The sequence below is a fragment of the Capsella rubella genome, unplaced genomic scaffold (assembly GCF_000375325.1).
Source record: "Capsella rubella cultivar Monte Gargano unplaced genomic scaffold, Caprub1_0 scaffold_4, whole genome shotgun sequence".
Taxonomy (NCBI): domain Eukaryota; kingdom Viridiplantae; phylum Streptophyta; class Magnoliopsida; order Brassicales; family Brassicaceae; genus Capsella; species Capsella rubella.
Genome location: NW_006238920.1, coordinates 6,832,419 through 6,851,746, shown reverse-complemented (window position 1 = coordinate 6,851,746; position 19,328 = coordinate 6,832,419). Strand labels below are relative to the sequence as shown.

The 19,328-nt window shown below is 32.0% G+C and overlaps 4 protein-coding genes across 4 annotated transcripts; 3 read left to right on the top strand and 1 right to left on the bottom strand.

Annotated features, from left to right (window-relative positions):
- The first annotated feature begins 5,290 nt into the window (after positions 1-5,290).
- LOC17890396 lies at positions 5,291-6,838 on the top strand. Its single transcript, XM_006294854.2, has 2 exons — positions 5,291-5,388; positions 6,023-6,838. Exons 1-2 carry the CDS (start codon positions 5,353-5,355, stop codon positions 6,698-6,700), a joined length of 714 nt encoding a protein of 237 aa, XP_006294916.1. The 5' UTR covers positions 5,291-5,352; the 3' UTR covers positions 6,701-6,838.
- A 1,917-nt stretch (positions 6,839-8,755) lies between these two features.
- Positions 8,756-10,510, top strand: LOC17890226 (glutelin type-D 1). Its single transcript, XM_006294357.2, has 3 exons — positions 8,756-9,022; positions 9,467-10,187; positions 10,276-10,510. Exons 1-3 carry the CDS (start codon positions 8,827-8,829, stop codon positions 10,427-10,429), a joined length of 1,071 nt encoding a protein of 356 aa, XP_006294419.2. The 5' UTR covers positions 8,756-8,826; the 3' UTR covers positions 10,430-10,510.
- Positions 10,511-11,458: 948 nt separating this feature from the next.
- On the top strand, positions 11,459-13,220 carry LOC17890256 (dirigent protein 10). Its single transcript, XM_006296284.2, has one exon. It carries the CDS (start codon positions 11,700-11,702, stop codon positions 13,068-13,070), a length of 1,371 nt encoding a protein of 456 aa, XP_006296346.2. The 5' UTR covers positions 11,459-11,699; the 3' UTR covers positions 13,071-13,220.
- Positions 13,221-16,870: 3,650 nt separating this feature from the next.
- LOC17888701 (protein SODIUM POTASSIUM ROOT DEFECTIVE 3) lies at positions 16,871-18,594 on the bottom strand. Its single transcript, XM_006294735.2, has 3 exons — positions 17,917-18,594; positions 17,505-17,580; positions 16,871-17,197 (listed from the first exon to the last, which is right to left on the bottom strand). The coding sequence occupies exons 1-3, from the start codon at positions 18,475-18,477 to the stop codon at positions 17,022-17,024; spliced, it is 813 nt and encodes a 270-aa protein (XP_006294797.1). The 5' UTR covers positions 18,478-18,594; the 3' UTR covers positions 16,871-17,021.
- Between the last annotated feature and the right edge of the window lie 734 nt (positions 18,595-19,328).

Here is a 19,328-nt window from a genome sequence, read left to right as displayed (position 1 = left end):
ACAGCCTTCATATTTTGCATAGATTTGAATATCATTTACTGTTCTTAAAGCCTAAAGGTATACATTCTCCTCATCTTTAAAGAACTTTGCAAAGGGTGAGAACATAATTAATTGAATAAAAGACAAAAGAATTTTAAAAGATCTTGAATATTGTATACATTTTCGTTACAAAGTATCTACAACCAAAGGCGTAATGATACATTATCGAATTCAAGCTAAGTATACTGCATGTGGGTGAAGAAGAACATACTTATAACAATATGAATAGCTTTGATCACATTGAAAACATTGTTGGAAGTATCGATGAAACAAAGAAATGTGATATTAGATTTTCTTTTTTTTGAAAATGTGGAATAATGGGTTGCTTTGTATGTCGAAAAAGTTGCGATTATGTCGAAGAGAAAGGATCCTAAGTTTTTTTTACTCACCATCATCAATGATTTTGTCTTACAAAGGTTAAACTAACGTATCTCTCTATCTATAGATTATTATAGTGCGGTGCGAATGATTGATATTTTTCAATTGTTTTTTACCTTAACTTTTAACTTTGCACTCATCATTTTCAAGTACAAATCCCTAGGTAGTCTCTAACAGACTGACCACACAAAACCATACCGACAGATCTACCTGTGTAAACCTGTACGTGTGCGATGTATTTTTATATAAAGGATTTGATTTTTTCATATAATAATATTGTGTTACTCTCTAAACAGATTAAAGAATGTAATTAGGCATGTCCAAAATCTAACTTAACTATATTTCTAATCGTAACCGTACTGTTTTTCAATTATGATCATATGAAATGGTTAAAATTTTTAACCGTTAACCATAAAAATAAATCTGTCACGGTTATAAAAAAAATATTAACCGTAATCGTTATCAACCGTAACCGTATAAAGCTATTATTAACCGTACAGTTAACAATGACTGCCTGAATTTAAATAACATACATATATGCTTTTGCTAACTTTTGTATTTCATTTTTTTAGTCATCTAAGATTAATTTGTAATATTTTGGAAGGATACATAGAAAATAAAAAGTAAAACATAACTCGTTTATAAAGTTTTATAACTTGATAAGATAGAACCAATCGTAATTTCTCATACTTTTGTTAGATACTGCTATGTCGACAATTTAAAATGAGTGAGAGATCCAAAACCGAGTGACCGTGTCACCAATCTCGAAATGTAAAATAAGTCAAGACTAGGTCATGTAATTTAATGGTTTATTGTAGTGGATCCTTATATTGTATAATATCTAGATTGAAATTCATATAAATGCATCAGTATGAAACTATTACTTAAAAGAACAGAAAAAGTTATGCATATTAGCCAATTATCTAAATTTCTTTTGGGTGTTATACTTTATTGTAAAGAATCTGATGTGACTTATTTCGAAATCATAAGTCGGGCCACATGTCGCCTTGAGTTGAGAATTTGAGAGGGCTAGCTAGTTTTTTTCTTCCTTGGACATTATACGAGTCACTTGGTTTTTAGGGTAAGAGACAACTGAATCTTTAACACTCGAAGAAAATATTAGTGTCACGTCGAACGTCTTGTTGTTTCTATCTCGCAACATTGATGTAATTTCTTATGCAACAACCGGGTTTAAGTAACGACAATGTTATTTTCTTTCGTATGAAGTTTCTAAAGGAATAATAATATTTCGCAAAAAAAGAAAAAAAAAAAGTTTCTAAAGAGGAGACTAAAACCACAGCCAATGGGATAATGCACCTGAGGTTCTATATGTTCCACATATGTGATTTTATTATATGTTTTCTGGGACAACAAGTGCTTTACGATGTTGTTGAACCAATTTTCGTAATGATATTTATGCATTTTGTCTGAAATTTTTTAAATTTGTTTTTGTTTAGACTACAAAAAATACGATTAAGTATGCTTTTGATTCGTTATGTTTGTTTTCATCATTTTTAAATAAACTTGGTACTCTGTTTTGTTATGTACCCAAAAAAAAAAAATACACACACACAACTTAACCAAAATCAAACCAGCTTCCGGTTATCTGTAATTTATCGGTTCAATGTGAAGTTCAAATGTCACGAACGCAAATAAAACTTCTTGCGATAGTCTTTTTATAGTTTACCTTAAGATCTTAAAGAATAGTAATTAGCTAATTGATACCAAAAATAATGGTTACTAATTTTGAGCCAATAGAGATCTTGTACCAATTTCGAAATAATAACTGTCATTTGATGAATGGTTTATAATTTTTTAGTTAAACTAATTGAGTCCGGAGGAAAAGATTGTTTAAGTGAGAAAAGGGTGTTTAAGCAAAGCTGATTAAATTAATAATTGTGGGTTAATGATATAAAATGCGTAGGTATGTGAAGCAAATACATTGAACCCAATGGAAGACAAGACAGTACTCTTCTTCTTCTTTTTTTTATAATCCGCCGGTCTTATCTTTGATCACATGCTTATCAAATTTAGGGGCTTGTCTTTTCTCATTCCATGTCTACACCTTTGTTATTTTATTGACTACAAATGTACATATCTACGTGTATGAATAATGCATACATGATACATAAATTTTGTCTCTTTATCATATAGTTCGTATATAGACTTAGACTTCTAATTTTGTCTAATTAGCTTACAAGATTCCCTAAAGCAAAATGTTACATTAACGTTTAACTATTTATATAAATATATTTCTTTAAGTTGGTTTTTAAACAAGTGTTACAGTTGACAAATTAAGCATGCCACATTGTAGAATCTTAGTACAGTATTTATTAGGTTAATCTATGTGTTACTAAATACTAATCTTAACCTGAAGCCTTCGCTTGTAGTAATTATTAATTGAGGATTTGTATACAAAACTAGTTTTATCTTCTTTCTTTCTCTTTTTTCATATTTTGGGGGTTATGTTGTGTAAAAAATGAAATTAACATGAATTGAGAGAGTTTGGAACTTTATTTTTTTATTTTTGACGGCGGATTTAATTCAATATTTAAGAAAATCATTGGTTGCCGACAAAAAGAGAAAAAAGAAAACATCATTATAGTTTTAATTGAAAAAAAAAAAAAGAATAAGGTTTTGGGTCATACGAAATGGTTAGACGCGGAAATAGTTGAGAGAGAGTAATGAAAAAATGACATGTTCATCAATAATAGAATTAGGCAATCTAAGGACTTTGATCATTTTGTTTTTGCATTTTGCATATATTTTCATTATACATACATGCGAATGTTCCAACAAATTCTATTTGAACAATTTGTTAAATGGTAAGTGTGAAAACCTTTGCATACACTGCAACGAGACAACAAAGTTTGTCTCTGTGCATTATTATTCTTACTCGTTCTCTTCTCTCCCTCCTCCACGTTCTACATTTGTCTCTTCCTATAGAAATTATTAACATTTTATACCTAATTGTATACGAAAATTTATTTTAAAATTCTACTTCAGATAAAACTATAGAACAAAGTATTAGTGATTTAACAATGCATGTGAATGACGAAACCCATGTGGCGTTCAAGTTGCAAGACAAAGGTTTAGTTAGTTATACTGAATTCATTATTCTACAATTCATCAAAATATTTGTATGTATAGAGTTTAGTTTCTTGGGCAGTTCATAAGCAAATCTAGGAGCGTCTCGTACGTCGTTTCATAGTAATATTATAAAAAATATATATATATACGTTCTTCATCATACTATACTATAAAACAATATTTATTCCTTTATGTATTTTAAACAATAATAATAATGTTTGGTTCATCACGTAGAGCCAATGATTGTCGCCATCGTGCAACCTCCGCTGATCATGTATTTTATCTTATTTTGGGGGCCATCCATGCGGATACATAACTTTCAACAAACACACATTTACAAAACATGATAGCCCTCTAAGTAGTTTAACTTATAACTTGTACTCTCTAACTCTAATAAGTTGTTTAACTTATAAAATGTACCAACATTTTGAAGTGTTAGCTAGTCGTAAGAAATTATTAGTACTTGTAATTATAGAAAAATATCTTACATCCGGAAAGGATGAAACCTTTTTCCTATCTATTGAATTTGAAGACATTTCCTAAAACCCTGACCTATTATATTACAAAGTTTTAAAAGAAAATCTAGATAAATGGACATTGCTCTTTTTGGCATGACTAGTTTGATGCCTTTAGGTTGCTATATTCAATGGACATGGCAAGCTATATATATATATTTATTTATTTAAATTCACATTTTTAAGTTTTGATACAATTTTAATTAGTTATTCAAAATGAATTGTAAATTTCGAAAAAAAGAAGATTATTACTGGTTAAGAATTATTAGAAATTGTTAGTCACAAAAATTAGTACTCCGAGAGTATATTTTAGTTTTTAATATCTTTTTCTAAGGAACTGAGAGTATTTTATCTTTAATGTATATGCGTGTGAAATTAAAGAGTCAAAGTACAAAAATTTAGTAGTTGATTAAAAATTACTCCTATAAAATAGCTAGATCTTCTAGTATACTCAATCTAAAAGTAAATATACTTAACAATAAATAACACTAATAATGATAGGTCATTAAAAACGCGTAATTTAAGCGTATTATTGTAAATATACGCTGTTTTACTCTTTTAATACTTTGACAATTTAACTATTCATTTCAAAGTATTAATGTTCATATAATGTGAACAAAAATAAAATAAAAAACAGTCTAATAATACCATAAATAACGACGATATGCTGACTCACAATTACGGACTTTAGCAAGTTACCTTTCACTATCGTTTCAAGTTTTCCAATTGGTTCAACTTTCCAAAAGAATACCCAAAAAAAAAAATTCATATTTTTGGAAACTTTAGAGAAACCTTCATAATTATTTTCAAAACTATTTTAGAAAGTTTAATTATGAACATTATATAAATGTCATAACATGCATGGTATACATAAATGTCATGCATGATAAGTAAACAAATGGTGAAAAAAAATAAGGGAAACAACGAATTATTTTAAGGTAAGAGACAAAGTCTCCTGCTAAAGTGGGAGAGGTTTTAGGAAAGATAGCTCAGTGCTACAATGAGAGAGATAGATAGAGGACAAATATGGAATCTTACCAAGTTTTCGAGTCAAACAAAATTAATCATTTTCTATGAATATATATTTTTTATAATTGTTATGTCTTTGACATGACATGAACGACATCTAGCTAGCTCTCTCTCTCTCCCTTCTTTGTCCTCTCTTGCCTTATGCCTTCTTCATTCTTCTAACACTATAAGAACACCCACCACATTTCTCCTGCAACTCCCTCTTCTCTCCTCCTCTCTATCTCTCTATCTCTCAAAAACAAGAGAAGAACAAAGACACAATAATCTCTCTTTCTCTCTAAGAAGAAAAGACAAAACACCAATGGAAGAGTTGGGTTCTATTTGGTTTTACCAAGAGGTTAGTTTGTCTTCTTAACATTCTCAATAGTCATTTTTGTGTAATTGTTCTACCAAAGAATCCAACATTTATTTGCAAGAATGCTATGTTCAATTCTAGAGTCCCAACATATTTAGGAATCTAGCTTTGTCTCCTTAATTAAGAGTCATTGTTCATTTGTGTGTGCTTAATTACTTTGGTTTAGATTAGTTTCTTGAGTGTTAATCTCTCTAATGTTTAACTTATTTTTAGTTATCTCCGACATTATAAAACCTCTAAGATCTATGAAAATCTATTAGAACAATCCATTTCACCTACATAAAATGTGACTTCTTGTACTTTTCTGCTTCCTTTTAACACCAAAAAGACTTTTTTTTTTGTCTTTTTATTTAATTATTTTCTAGCCATGACGTTTATTACTTTATATAATATATAATATATTGTTTGGTTTACATTTTAATAACGTTTCGAGTGTATTCTACTATTCTTGACCCCATGAACACAAGGTTTGTTATTAGTAAAAACAATAAACCAATGTATTATTAATTATTTTATCACTATACTTTTTCCTAGATGTTGATTTCTTCAATGATTCGGCCAATCTTGATTTTTTTTTTCTTATCAAACTTTTAACCTTTTCTTGATATTATTACAGAGCATGGATGAATTAAGACAAAAGCTTCAATATAGTTCCTTTGAGCTCGAAGCTGTGAAAGCAAAAGCTAATGAAGAAACAAAGCTTCATCAAGAAGAAGTAAAGAACCTTCTTCATCTTCTCAAACTTGCTCGTCAAGAAAGAGACGAAGCTAAAGATCAATTACAAAAACTTCTCACGATCAAAACAAACTCGAGTATCACCGAGTCAAACTCACACGGTTCTTCACCTGTCGACTCATTCTTCGAACCGGTCTCGTCCCCTGAATTCTCCAATTTCAACATGGTGTTACCGGAACCGGTTAACCAAATCAAATTCAAGAACCGACAACAACAAGAACCTGTGAACCGGAGGATCTTGAAGAAGGTTGATCCAGTGGAAGCTCTAATGGATGAGATTGTTAAAGGCAAATCATTACCGGAGAAAGGGAAGCTTCTTCAAACTGTGATGGAGTCTGGACCGTTGCTTCAAACACTTCTTGTCGCCGGTCCACTTCCACGGTGGCGTAATCCTCCGCCGCTTCAACAGAGTTTTAGGGTTCCTCCGATCTCGAACTCTTACGGTTGTTTGCCGACTACGACAACGACGACGTCGTCAATGCTGAATTTTAGAGGCTGTTCTGTCTCTGGAATTGCTACCGGAATTGAAGTTGCCACCAAACGACAAAGATTTCATTAGTGTTTTTGTTGTTACAATTATTTTTACTTTTATTGCTCTGCTTTTGTCTTTCTTTTTTTTGGTTATTTAGTTTAGTTGTTTGGGATTATATTATTGTAAAGATTTAAAAGTGGATTTTGAGGGTTTCTATTAAATATTTGTGTGTAAATTGGAATATAAATCGAATGTTAGGTATTCATAACTAAGTTTGGTATCAGGTTTACTATATATTATGTCATCCAAATTGGCTCTCTTGAGCTAATTTCTTTTATTGATGATAAAAGAAAAAAATACATATTTGCGCGGTTATGTTTGTAAATGTAATTTTTACGAATGTTATTAATAAAAGAAAAGACAAGAGAGTAACCTAACCAAAGTGGTATAATGGTAGTTAAGCCTAGGACCTTTAAGTTTAGTACCTAGGTGAAGGGGATTGCACTCCTATGATCTAAAGTGTGTATGAATTTGATTCATAGTACTAATAACAAAATTGTGTTGCTTGGACTTTTGGGGTCCAGCACAAACTATTGATACCTTGTGTGTTTACGAGACACTTCTATCAAAGGGTTTATTCATTAGCTGGAAATAATTGGCTTTGGCTCATATGAAACAAATTATCCATAACATATGAACACAATAAAAAATAACTATTTGAAACTCAAAACATATTAGAGTTTATGATGGAAATATGAATTGATTTCATCGACTTTTGTTGGACATATATTTTTGGCCTGGAGATCACTGGTGTGCCTAACTCTCACACAGTTGTAGAGCAGAAAGATCAAAGACTAAAAGTGGAGACAAAATCAAGACAGAGGACTTGGTCATGTTTTAAGAAAAGTATTCTAGTAAAGACAATGTGGGTTGGATTATGACCAGTGTTGTGGTGGCTTTTGGTCATGTTTCTTGTACAAAGTTAGGCGGAGAACATGTTCTGTTTCCTTAGTTGCAACTGCCATGGACGGCCATCAACTTCAACCAGTTTGAAAAGAAGTTGCATTGTTGTGTTGTTGTGTCCTCAAAGCACTGTTACATTAGTTGAAAATAGTAGAACGTTTGGCTTATTTCACAGAACTTGTTGATGTTTATCAATATGAGCAACATCTTTGGGTGATCATGCATTTCTTAAAAGAGTTTCATGGGCCATTATTCAATTAGTAAGACTAAATTATAGTTGGGCCATGTGGAGAACTAGACTTTTACTGCCCTAAGTGTTAAGTGGGCTTTTCTAAGTTCATGAAAACAAAGTAACGTTTTCCTTCATCTATAAATATTTAGAGAAATCATCAAAATCTGTTAATATACTTCTAAAGTCAAAATACGTTACAAATATGCAATCACTATATGTAATGTATTCAATAAAATACGTTACATTCTTGGGAACAAGCTCGAGCGGTTAGAAACAAAACTAGTTACGTTACGAATGACTACATTTTTGTTTTATTTTTGTCTCGTTTGGATTACTTCAAACAACAAAAACTCAGTCATTAGCAACAAAAAGAAAAAATACTCAGTCATTAGCAATTTTTTAACCGGTTGATAATTTCTAAGGATAATTATGAATTAATTTGGTTAATATAATTAATATTATCCATACAGATAATTTTTATCCGATTTTTTCTCTAATTAAATGTTTTTATCTTCCTTTATCAATAACTTCTCTCTTATCCACTGATAATAAAATATAAAAACGGATTTATTAATGGTTTATATACTATAAAAAGAAAAAACTTGTTTATCAAGTTTAATAATAATCATACACGAAATTTATTATTATGAAACTAGAACACGAAAATGCTTTATAACAATAGACTTAAGTAATTGTTAAAGAAATATGAATCGACTAATTAATTAAGGTATTATTGTCCATAATTTATCCACAAGTTTTTCGTTTTCGGTAGATAATTTATCCATAAATTGGTCAATGTAATTATCTACAACATTAAATTTTTTGTCAAAACAATTATTCATAACATGGTCAAAGATTTGGCTTCCCAAAATCTCTCATTTAATACCTGAATACAAATCCTCGACCACTATATATATACGTTGCATCTCTCACCCTCAATACATCACCATATCAGAAACGTTCTCAATCTTTTCTATTTGCTCTTTCTTTGCCTTCTAATTTTTTTTGTGCTTTAACAATGGATTTGGATCTTTCACCGAGGTTGCCTAAGAAGGTGTACGGAGGAGATGGTGGCTCATACTTTGCATGGTGTCCTGAAGAGTTACCAATGCTCCGAGATGGTAACATTGGAGCCGCTAAACTCGCTCTTGAGAAGTATGGCTTGGCTCTTCCTCGCTACTCTGATTCCCCCAAGGTTGCTTATGTTCTTCAAGGTTAGTGTCGTATGATCTTCTTTTTTTTTATCACTTCATACACTCTCTTTGTAACGTTTTAGTCAAAGTTATTAATTCAGATCTATAAATCATAAAAGTGTTTTAAAGTATAATTTAATGTGACTTTATAGATGATAGATCTATGCATGTTCTGTTTTTTTTTATATATATTTTGCTTCCATTATGGCATTATTATTTGGTGAAAATATGATAATATGAATATGGTTTGGTGATTGTAGAATTGTGTGATGTGTGATACGAATATATCAATTGTAGAATTGTTTGATGTTAAGATGAATATATGTTACGGTTCTTATATAATTCATATACTGATCATTGTCATTATTTTTTAATATATAAATATGATGTGATTTGGATTTTTGTTATTTTGATCTAGTCCAATATATATAGACTTTACATATATCAACTTGTAATAATTTTCAGGAGCTGGAACAGCTGGAATCGTGCTCCCTGAGAAAGAGGAGAAAGTGATAGCAATCAAGAAAGGTGACTCCATAGCCTTGCCTTTTGGTGTAGTGACATGGTGGTTCAACAATGAAGACACTGAGTTAGTCGTCCTCTTCCTTGGCGAGACTCACAAGGGTCACAAAGCAGGACAGTTCACTGACTTTTACCTAACCGGATCCAACGGAATCTTCACCGGATTCTCAACTGAATTCGTAGGAAGAGCATGGGATCTTGATGAGACCACCGTGAAGAAGCTTGTTGGTTCTCAAACCGGTAATGGAATCGTGAAGGTTGATGCTAGCTTGAAGATGCCAACACCAAGGAACGGTGACCGTGAAGGGTTTGTGTTGAACTGTCTTGAGGCTCCTCTTGATGTTGACATTAAGGATGGAGGAAGAGTTGTTGTGTTGAACACAAAGAACCTTCCTTTGGTTGGTGAAGTTGGGTTTGGTGCTGATCTTGTGAGGATAGATGGACACTCTATGTGCTCTCCTGGATTCTCTTGTGACTCGGCTCTTCAAGTTACTTACATTGTTGGTGGAAGTGGTCGTGTTCAGATCGTTGGTGCTGATGGGAAAAGAGTTCTTGAGGCACATGTCAAAGCTGGAGCTTTGTTCATTGTTCCTAGGTTCTTTGTTGTCTCCAAAATTGCTGATTCTGATGGCTTGTCTTGGTTCTCCATTGTGACTACTCCTGAGTAAGTTTTTATATATATAATTTTTTTAACTTCTCTCTTTTGGTTACATATTTTTTTTACTCTTACTCACATATTTTTTTTTTGACAGTCCAATTTTCACACACTTGGCCGGGAGGACATCGGTGTGGAAGGCTTTGTCGCCGGAGGTTTTGCAGGCGGCGTTTAAGGTTGATCCGGAGGTGGAGAATGCTTTCCGATCTAAGAGGACCGCTGATGCCATTTTCTTCCCTCCTTCCAACTAAATCTTGGAAGAACAAGAAGAAGATTTAGTGGTTTAGTTTGTTTTAATATGGTTTAAGCAAATGTTATGGTTTTTATGGACCTGTGTTTTCTTTTTTCTATTTTGTTTACAATTCATAATAAATAAGAAATGAAAAAATATTTCTTTTAAAGTTTTTTGAGGATCCAAACAATGAAAAACAATTTCCTGGATAAAAACTTAAATATCTAATTAGCTAAAAAGCCTAAAATTACACTTTTTAAAAATAGTGTATAAAAAATTAAATTATTACTGAATAACATAGTGTATAATAAATATCTGATTACATTTTTTCTTTTAAGTCCAATAGAAATTTAACGAGGAAAATAAATAAATAATTTTTTACGTGGACATATTTTGTCATTGAAATTAAAATACAGAAATATATTTAAATTACACAAATGAATATTCCTATATATTGGTCAATTTTATTTAATTATAAAATGCAGCACTATATGTCTATCAGATTTGTACAAATAATTATACCGACCGTTTCGGTTAGGTTTGACTTATTGGGTTTCGGTTTAATCGAATTCTCTTAACCGGGACTCAAGATCGTGGACTCGTCTCTCCCAATTCGATGTCGTCGCCGTGTGAGTCCAGAGTTGAAGAATACTCTCTTCGTCGCTTTGTTCCTAGTCTTCGTCACTAACACAATCAAACGACGAGACCATTTTAAACACCGTCGGAGAATATTTTCTTCAAAATTATCTCTTTGTTTGATTGTGTTATGAACCAGTCTCTGAACGGATCATTAGAGATGGTATTGTGTCCTTCAGTCTCTATTCAATAGTATAAATAAACGATTTGGTTTGGTATTATTGGAGATTTTTGAAGGTGTTTACAAGGTGTTCGATGAAATGCGTGAGAGAGGAAACTGCAACCGAGGATCGGTATTTTCAATTAGCCTTATTGGGTTCTTACAACGAATCGATAATGTGACGAGGGATATGAATTATGAGAGTTAATCTCTATCAAGCTGTGACCTTTTCATGGTAAGATCAGATCTTTAGTCATTTTTCATGCTCGTTGAAGTTTATAGAGTAGAAAAATTGGAAAAAGCTTTAATCTTTGGGTTTGTTAATATTACAGCTTAGCAAATTTGATGAATTAATATTCAAATCTTGTGGAGAAGTTATGATTTTTTTGTGCTTTTGTATGATTCTTTCTCCAAAACCAAACCACTTGATAATGTGAAAAAGCTATCACCTGCTCCATTTCATCAACTCCATCTTAACAATCTCACTTAGAATATGTATATATACTCTTTTGAGAAGCTGATTCTATCATCACAATCAATTACTTCAAACAACAATCTTTGCATCTCTGATCATCTTTCTTCTTCAATGGCAGGTCAAAAGATACTTTCTTTACTGGTTATAGCTCTTGTTGTTACTTTTGCAGCTGCGGCTCGGCGTCTTGATGAAGAAGATACATTCTCGGCTACAGCAACCTCTGGCTCTGCCTCAACTGCTGGATCAGGATCCTTTCCTGGTTCGGGTTCCACAGGAAATGGTTTTGGTGCAGGAACAGGGTCAAGTGGTTCAGGTTCTACTGGAACTGGTTTTGGTGCAGGTACAGGATCAATACCATCAAGTGGTTCAGGTCCTTTGACTACAACTGGTCCTGGTCCTTTACCAATTGCCGGCTCTGTTCCTGGTTCTTTACCGGGTGGTGGTTCAGGTTCTTTGCCTACCACTGGTCCTGGTCCTTTACCAGCTGTAGGCTCTGGTGGTTCAGCTACTGGTTCTGGTGTAGGCGCAGGTGCTGGTCCAACTTTTGGTGCTGGTGCGGGCACCGGTTCAGCTCTTGGTGGTGGTGCGGGTGCTGGTGTGGGTGCTGGTGCTGGTGCGGGTGCTGGTGTGGGTGCTGGTGCAGGTGCTGGTCCAGCTCTTGGTGGCGGTGTAGGTCCTGACAACACATTGGTATTTTTTATGCACGATATTCTCGGTGGTTCAAATCCCACAGCCAGAGCTGTAACTGGAGTTGTTGCAAACCCAGCTTTAAGTGGCCAACTCCCTTTTGCTAAAACCAACGGTGCAAACCTTGCTGTAAGCAACGGAGTTCCATCAGACAGCAACAACAACGGGATTGTCAACAACAACAATGTCCCTTTCCTCGTTGGATTAGGTGGAACCACAGCCAACATTCTTCAGGACAATGGAAACGGAAACAACAATATTGTAAACGGTTTCAGTGTTGCTAGCGGTGGTCAGCTCCCAAGTGGTTCCGCTCTTCAAATGCTAATGTTTGGGACAATGACTGTGATCGACGATGAACTAACCGAAGGGCATGAGCTTGGATCTGGTCTGCTCGGGAAAGCGCAGGGATACTACGTGGCGAGTGCTGTTGACGGAACTAGCCAGACATTAGCCTTCACTGCGATGTTTGAGAGTGGCGGTTATGAAGATAGTATAAGCTTCTTTGGGGTTCTCAGAACAGCGGTTTCTGAATCGCATTTAGGAGTTATGGGAGGTACCGGAAAGTATGTGAACGCGAGAGGATTCGCGATTGTGAAGACGTTTACCGGATCCAGCGGGAGCGGGGGACCGCAGAATCTGCCGCATCAGTTCACTGATGGGCTTGAGACTGTTCTCCAATGTACCGTTTATCTTTCTTACTAGTTTTATTTTTCTTCTTCTGTTGGTATTTGGGAATGTTTGGTTTGTGTGTGATGATGTATCATTTGTAATCTAAGTATGAAAGTTGTGTAAGAAAAATTGTATTTACTTCTTTATTTCATTTTCTCTCAAAATTGCTTATTTGTTTGGACTTTGGAGCAATACTTAGATTATTCAGAACGTTTATTGCAGTTATACATACATCTCATAACATGTTCATTCACATTATGCATTACTAACCAATTCAGTCATTTGTTCATAACATGTTACATGTTCATAAGAAAGGCTTTAAGCAAATGAGACAAGAGTTCTGTTGGCTTGCAGAACTCTCTCAAACAAACATCGACAAAAGTCATATGGGCCTGAGACAAAACTATAAGGCCCTTACAGTTTCAAAGCCGGTTTCACATTTAGCAAATTTTGTTATGAAAAAAAGGACTCAAATGAAATGATAAAAGATTTGACAAAAATGTCAAAGTGGATAACACTTGTTATGAATCAAATGAAGCAAAGCGCATGTCATGTTTAAAAAGTGATATAATGATTTGATGCTTCTATCATTAGTTGCCGTCAATGAAGATTTTGCTTGGTGGGAAACGTGAAAGGAGTAATATGACATAATGATGTTCAGTCATTTTGTTGCAAATTTGCATGGCTGAAAAGTGGAAACTTTGAATCAAGTTTTGTAGATAAGTTTAAAATATAGATTTATCTTGTCCTTTTATAATATTATTAGAAACTCACCAAAACTATAGTTTTCCAGACTTTGTAACAAGTTATGCAGTTACTGATTTTATAATTAATTCATGGCACTTTAGGTTAAGTGATACAGTAACAATTTAACACCAAAACATATGTGTAGAGGGATGTTACAGTATTACAAAAAAAACTTGGGGGTAATAACATAAGATTAAGTTTAATTCTCTATTGGTTGTAAATTTCTGAAGCCAGTGGTCAATGGCAGCTTTATTTTAAGTAAGTTTCTCGAAAAAATCTGTTTCCCAAGTTTGTAATGCCAAATTTGTACTGATATACCCAAATAGGAGTAAAAACTAAAAACTAATATTACATAACCTCGTTTAATTTGTTTCATCGCCAAAGGTTAATAGTTCCATGTTTATTGCTTACGTAAGTTGTTAATTGTCTTAGATTCCACGGATATAAAATTCAACGTATTATATAATTATATATTTTGAGACGAACATGATTAGTTTCTTTGAAATAATCGACGAATATAATATGCTTAATTAAGGTTAAATATGAATGATTAATTGTTGAAAGACGAGTGTACCAATAAATATCGTATAGTATATTTATTTTTTTCTAACTTTTTCCTTTTATATCTTTCCGGCCGCCCAAATAGTTTTAGTCTAAAGTAATCTATAACAAAGACAAAACGACAATAATGAAAAATCAAAATTTCTTCCTATCAACAACACTAATCATGTCAAAATAAATATCAATGACACTTCTAAAGACTATACTGTATATATACGTAGCTATCACTAGGTTAACAAACTAGAGTAAAATGTTATCTAGACTTTTGTACTAATACGTCGATTCTCATATTTCCAGTACTGACTACAAGTCTACAAACTCATATGCATGTGACCAAACCATATGCCCTAGAAGAAGTACTAGAACTCTAGAAGTATCTCAAAAGTTGGCTTTAAGCGACCCACGAAAATGTCACGTATGAAGAAGTATCACTAAGCAAGTTCTATGATTAACTAAAACATGTCGTTATATGTTTAGAGAACAATAGAACCAAATTTGACCCACCGTGAATATGATTGAAAGAAGCACATGTTTCGACGACACGAAAAGAAAGAAATATACAAAACTTTTTTTTTCTTTTTTGGTAAAAGAAATATACAAAACTTTGATATATATATATTAAGTGTTTTCTTACTTTTCACTGTTTGTGAAATTATAAAATATCAACAGCACGCCGGACAATTCAGTGGTCCTCATGTTACGCATATCTTTTTTTTCCCCTCATTTTTTCCGATCCCCACACATATGCAAGGCACTTGTCTGTATACTTATTGTATCTCTACAGTTTCATTTTCATAATACTATTTGAGAAGACTTTTAAAAACATTCGAAGTATTTACAATGGCAATTTACAGCTACTAAACTATTTTAAGAAGGTTTACAAAAAAAAAACTATTTTAAGAACTAAAAATATAAACTTAAAGATAAAATTGTATCACACAACCCACAAATAATAAAACCTAAAACCATCCATATAACCAAACATGCGATAGGAATTGATTAAACAATTTTTCTGTATATTTATTTATACATGTAAAAAACATAATATTATTTTTAAAATTTGTTTAATCTGTTTTCTCTATATGAATTATAAGATATTTTTAGTGAATTTCAAAGGATTTATTTCTATTGAAAAACCATGAGCTAAAATAATGGAAAAAAAACTGAACGAGTTTAAAGCTTTAACATTGAGAAAAACCTGAAATTTGTGTTAAATTTTGTCTCTCCAGATCGAAACTTAAGGAGAAAGAGAACTTAAATTAGATTATTGAATATGCGGTACATATAAATTTACATTTATGTATATATAAGAGTAGAACACTGTAGTTTCTAAAAAAAAAGAGTACAACATTGTATTTTCTTATTCACTTTTGGAACACAATTAATTCAGTTGTAAAATTTAAGATGAGGAGCCTCTTTCAATTTACATTCAAGATTCTTTTTTTCTTCATCATTCTTGTGTCAGGTTTGTATTTACATTTTAAATTACTTTAATATATGAAAAGAGAAATTTTCCAAAATAAATTCTTTATGAAAATCGTGCTATTTTTTCAAATTATAAAATTTATTTAATATTTTATTTTATATAAACTATGCAGAGTAATTTACTATTATATACTATCAATTTAAACCATTTTTCATTACATAAACCCGTAATATTGAGTTTAGTGCTTTTTATTTCAAATCGAAAACTAAGAACTTGAGTGTAGTAATGTTTTGAGCTAGACTTTAGAATTTATGCCGGCAGACATTTTTATATATTAATTTTAACTTATTATAGTTAGTTAGTTTGCTTATTTATAAATTTATGATATTAATATATTATGAAGAATTATAGTTATGTAAATTTAATAAAATATTATCTTTCTCAAGAATAATTAGTGAATTAGAAAGAATTTATCTGATAACTTAATATTCACTAAAAATATATATATATTTTAAATAAATAACTGATATTTGTGTTTAAAATTACAGCAATAGTTGGGAATGTACAAGCAAAACACCAATGTTATCTCACTCTATCAACCAAATCTGGGAAATGTGTTTATTCGGCATGTGAAAAAGCATGCAAATTAAGAAAAAAGGCAGCCGCTCAGTGCCAAGCCAATGGGGAATGTAACTGTTTTTATAGTTGCAAACCATAATTAGGTTAAAATTTTTATAATGTAAGCTCATATTATTCGTTTTTTAATTTCCTTAATATTCTTGTTGTAATGTTTGGATAGAAATTTTTGGTAACAAATATGCCATTATTGCTTAAATAAAATTTTCTATTATACTTAATTTATAAAAGTTTTTTTGTTACTTAATGTTCGATGCCGCTTTTTCTTAGTTTGTATAATTGGATGTTGCTCTAGTTGTTAATTTTATTACCAATTATAAAACCAAAAATTGTAAATCCACAATACCAAACTTAAAATCGCCAATGCAACAAATATATACAGCATTTAAGTATATGTTTTTCCTCATTGATTCTATATATTTTGATCTGTTTTTTATACATTGATGATAACTTGTCAATGTAATGAAAACAAAAACATATATATATTCTTCAAACATATGCATGTTAAACTACGTACATCAACTTAATGTCGTATTGGTATGGTATCATTAATCACACAAGATGAGAGATGTCTTATGACAATATCTTTTAGACTAAATTACAAGACACACAAATCAAGATTTGAGGAGAGAATAGTTAGGAATGTGAGGAAATGGAGGAGAAGAGGAAGAAGGAGGCCAAAGCTGAGCGAATTTGACCTTTGAGATGCTTTCTACTACTCCCACAGGTGTTATCTTTCCGACCACAGTCACCTTCTTTGTCGCCAAATCAATGGTGTATGAGGTCACACCTGTCCCATACCAAGAAGTTGTAAATTTCATCAACAAATTACTTGTATAATTTATCTATAACTTAGTCAAAAAGTTGTCCGATAATTAGGAAAAGTCAAAACACTAAACTTCAAAATTAGGCTCCTAACCTATATCTGTTTTCATAAAATATTTTTCTTTATTAGACAATATTTTACATGTGGTCGTCTATATATTCATTGAATATTTTCATCTGAATCGTATATAAAATATGGCAAGGTTACTAGGTTAGGTAGCTTTGATAAGATACTTAATTCTATGGAATGAAGAGAGTAGATTCATTAGTACCTTCCATTTTGGAGATATGCTTTCTAACCTTCCCTTCACATCCCTTGCAATGGATCGATACCCTCAAAACCACAACCTTCCAAAAATAATAACTAAATAAATAAAATAGGTAGAATGAAAAAATAACAAAACAAATAAAAGAGAACCATATGTTATATAATTATGTATGCTTATATTATTTGTAGATTTATACAGCAAAATAGGTACCACATATCCACTATGCGTAAAATATCTATCATGCTACTTGCCAAATCAAATCATAAAATGTAATTTTGAACTTTGGAGCCAAGAAGATATAATGATTTAATTTCTACTAGTGATATAGTCTTACTATATATATATATATATATATATATAACACCTTCGTATTCAAACTCTATCAAATGCTTTGGTTAAAGAAAAATAATCAAACCTGATCATCAGTGGATGGAGCAGGCGATGAAACATTGGTTACAGAAGAAGAGGAAGAAGAAGAAGAAGACGAAGAAGAAGTGATGTTGCAGTCACGTAAAGTAATCAAATCCTTAGAACGATCAGATGATGATGATGATGATAACCAAAGGTTGTCCTTATCATCATCTTTCAAAGACTTATGATCTTTAAGTAGATACCTCGAAGATGAACTTAACAAAGAGCTTCTTGATCTCCTCAAGTCACTTACATCAGCAGAGCTTTTCCGGCGAAGTTGGACGTCACCACCACCGTGAGCCAAAGCAATCTTCCGACGAAAACCGCTTGAAGATTCAAAGGAGTTTCTACAACTCATGTGACGAGGTATAGGGATCAAAGGCATCTCGGAAGAGAAACATGGAACGGTTCTGTCCTTATTGTTATTATTACTAGGGTTTTGGCTTTGGAGGTGACTTTCGAATGATCTCCGGCCGCCTCTGGTGACCTTCCCGTCGTGGCGGAGTGTACTTGTTCGTACGGCGGTTGATGCCGGAGAAGAGCAGAAGATATCACTTATTCTCATTCTCTCTCACTTTGTATCTTTATCTCTCTTTTTCTCACTATAACACTCACTTTCTGTCTGGTTGAATTTAAGGGAAAAGTTGGTCGTGTGATTAAGCGACTAAGAGCACCTCCAATGGTAAGCACCATTGGAGGGTGATAATCAATTTTTTAAAATTAAATTTTTAAAAATAGTGTTTATGTGTTGCTTATAATCACAACTTAAGCTATGGTGCTTACAATATTTTCTTTTTTTATGATTATAATCATTACATATAATGATAAACAACGTGCTAAAGATACATTAAGCATCTCCATTGGAGGTGCTCTAATACGAGTTTTATATAGGAAGGGTTAAGAATCATTTCAACTTTATTTTTGTAAAGAAAAGTAAGAGATATTATTATTATAGATTGGGTCCTATCTCATGAGAAGGAGTGTGTGGAAAGCATTTCTTGGATCAATCTTGAATATGCACCTTCTATATTGCTATTTTACTTTATTTGATTTTGTTTTTTGTTTTTGTCCCAAAATTTGATGTATTATTATTTTATTATTTAATAGAAAGAAACATAACAACATAGTAACTATATCATATCATATAAGGTTTATAAAACTCGGCTAAATTGTATTATATATACTGTTAGTAGTCAACTTCACCATTGTAATTGAATTTATAGTATCGTTATATATTTATGTATATAAAGTTTATGTTATGATCCCTGTTTAAAATATATCTGCCTATTTTAGATTATTATCTGTGTAATCGTTAGATATACCATATCCATTTCGATTAATTATTAATGGCAGTATAACATTTTTATCGGTTATTAAATATTTAGATTAATAATTTTATGATATTTTTTTACAAGA

Excerpts from the sequence above, each read along its gene's own strand:
- LOC17890256 (XM_006296284.2), top strand. The coding sequence starts at position 11,700 with ATGTATATATACTCTTTTGAGAAGCTGATTCTATCATCACAATCAATT.
- LOC17888701 (XM_006294735.2), bottom strand. The coding sequence starts at position 18,477 with ATGAGAATAAGTGATATCTTCTGCTCTTCTCCGGCATCAACCGCCGTA. Across the intron at positions 17,581-17,916 it reads CTCCATCCACTGATGATCAG|GTTGTGGTTTTGAGGGTATC; the intron begins GTTTGATTATTT and ends TATTTTTGGAAG. Across the intron at positions 17,198-17,504 it reads GCATATCTCCAAAATGGAAG|GTGTGACCTCATACACCATT; the intron begins GTACTAATGAAT and ends GGTATGGGACAG.
- LOC17890226 (XM_006294357.2), top strand. The coding sequence starts at position 8,827 with ATGGATTTGGATCTTTCACCGAGGTTGCCTAAGAAGGTGTACGGAGGA. Across the intron at positions 9,023-9,466 it reads GGTTGCTTATGTTCTTCAAG|GAGCTGGAACAGCTGGAATC; the intron begins GTTAGTGTCGTA and ends AATAATTTTCAG. Across the intron at positions 10,188-10,275 it reads TCCATTGTGACTACTCCTGA|TCCAATTTTCACACACTTGG; the intron begins GTAAGTTTTTAT and ends TTTTTTTGACAG.
- LOC17890396 (XM_006294854.2), top strand. The coding sequence starts at position 5,353 with ATGGAAGAGTTGGGTTCTATTTGGTTTTACCAAGAG. Across the intron at positions 5,389-6,022 it reads CTATTTGGTTTTACCAAGAG|AGCATGGATGAATTAAGACA; the intron begins GTTAGTTTGTCT and ends ATATTATTACAG.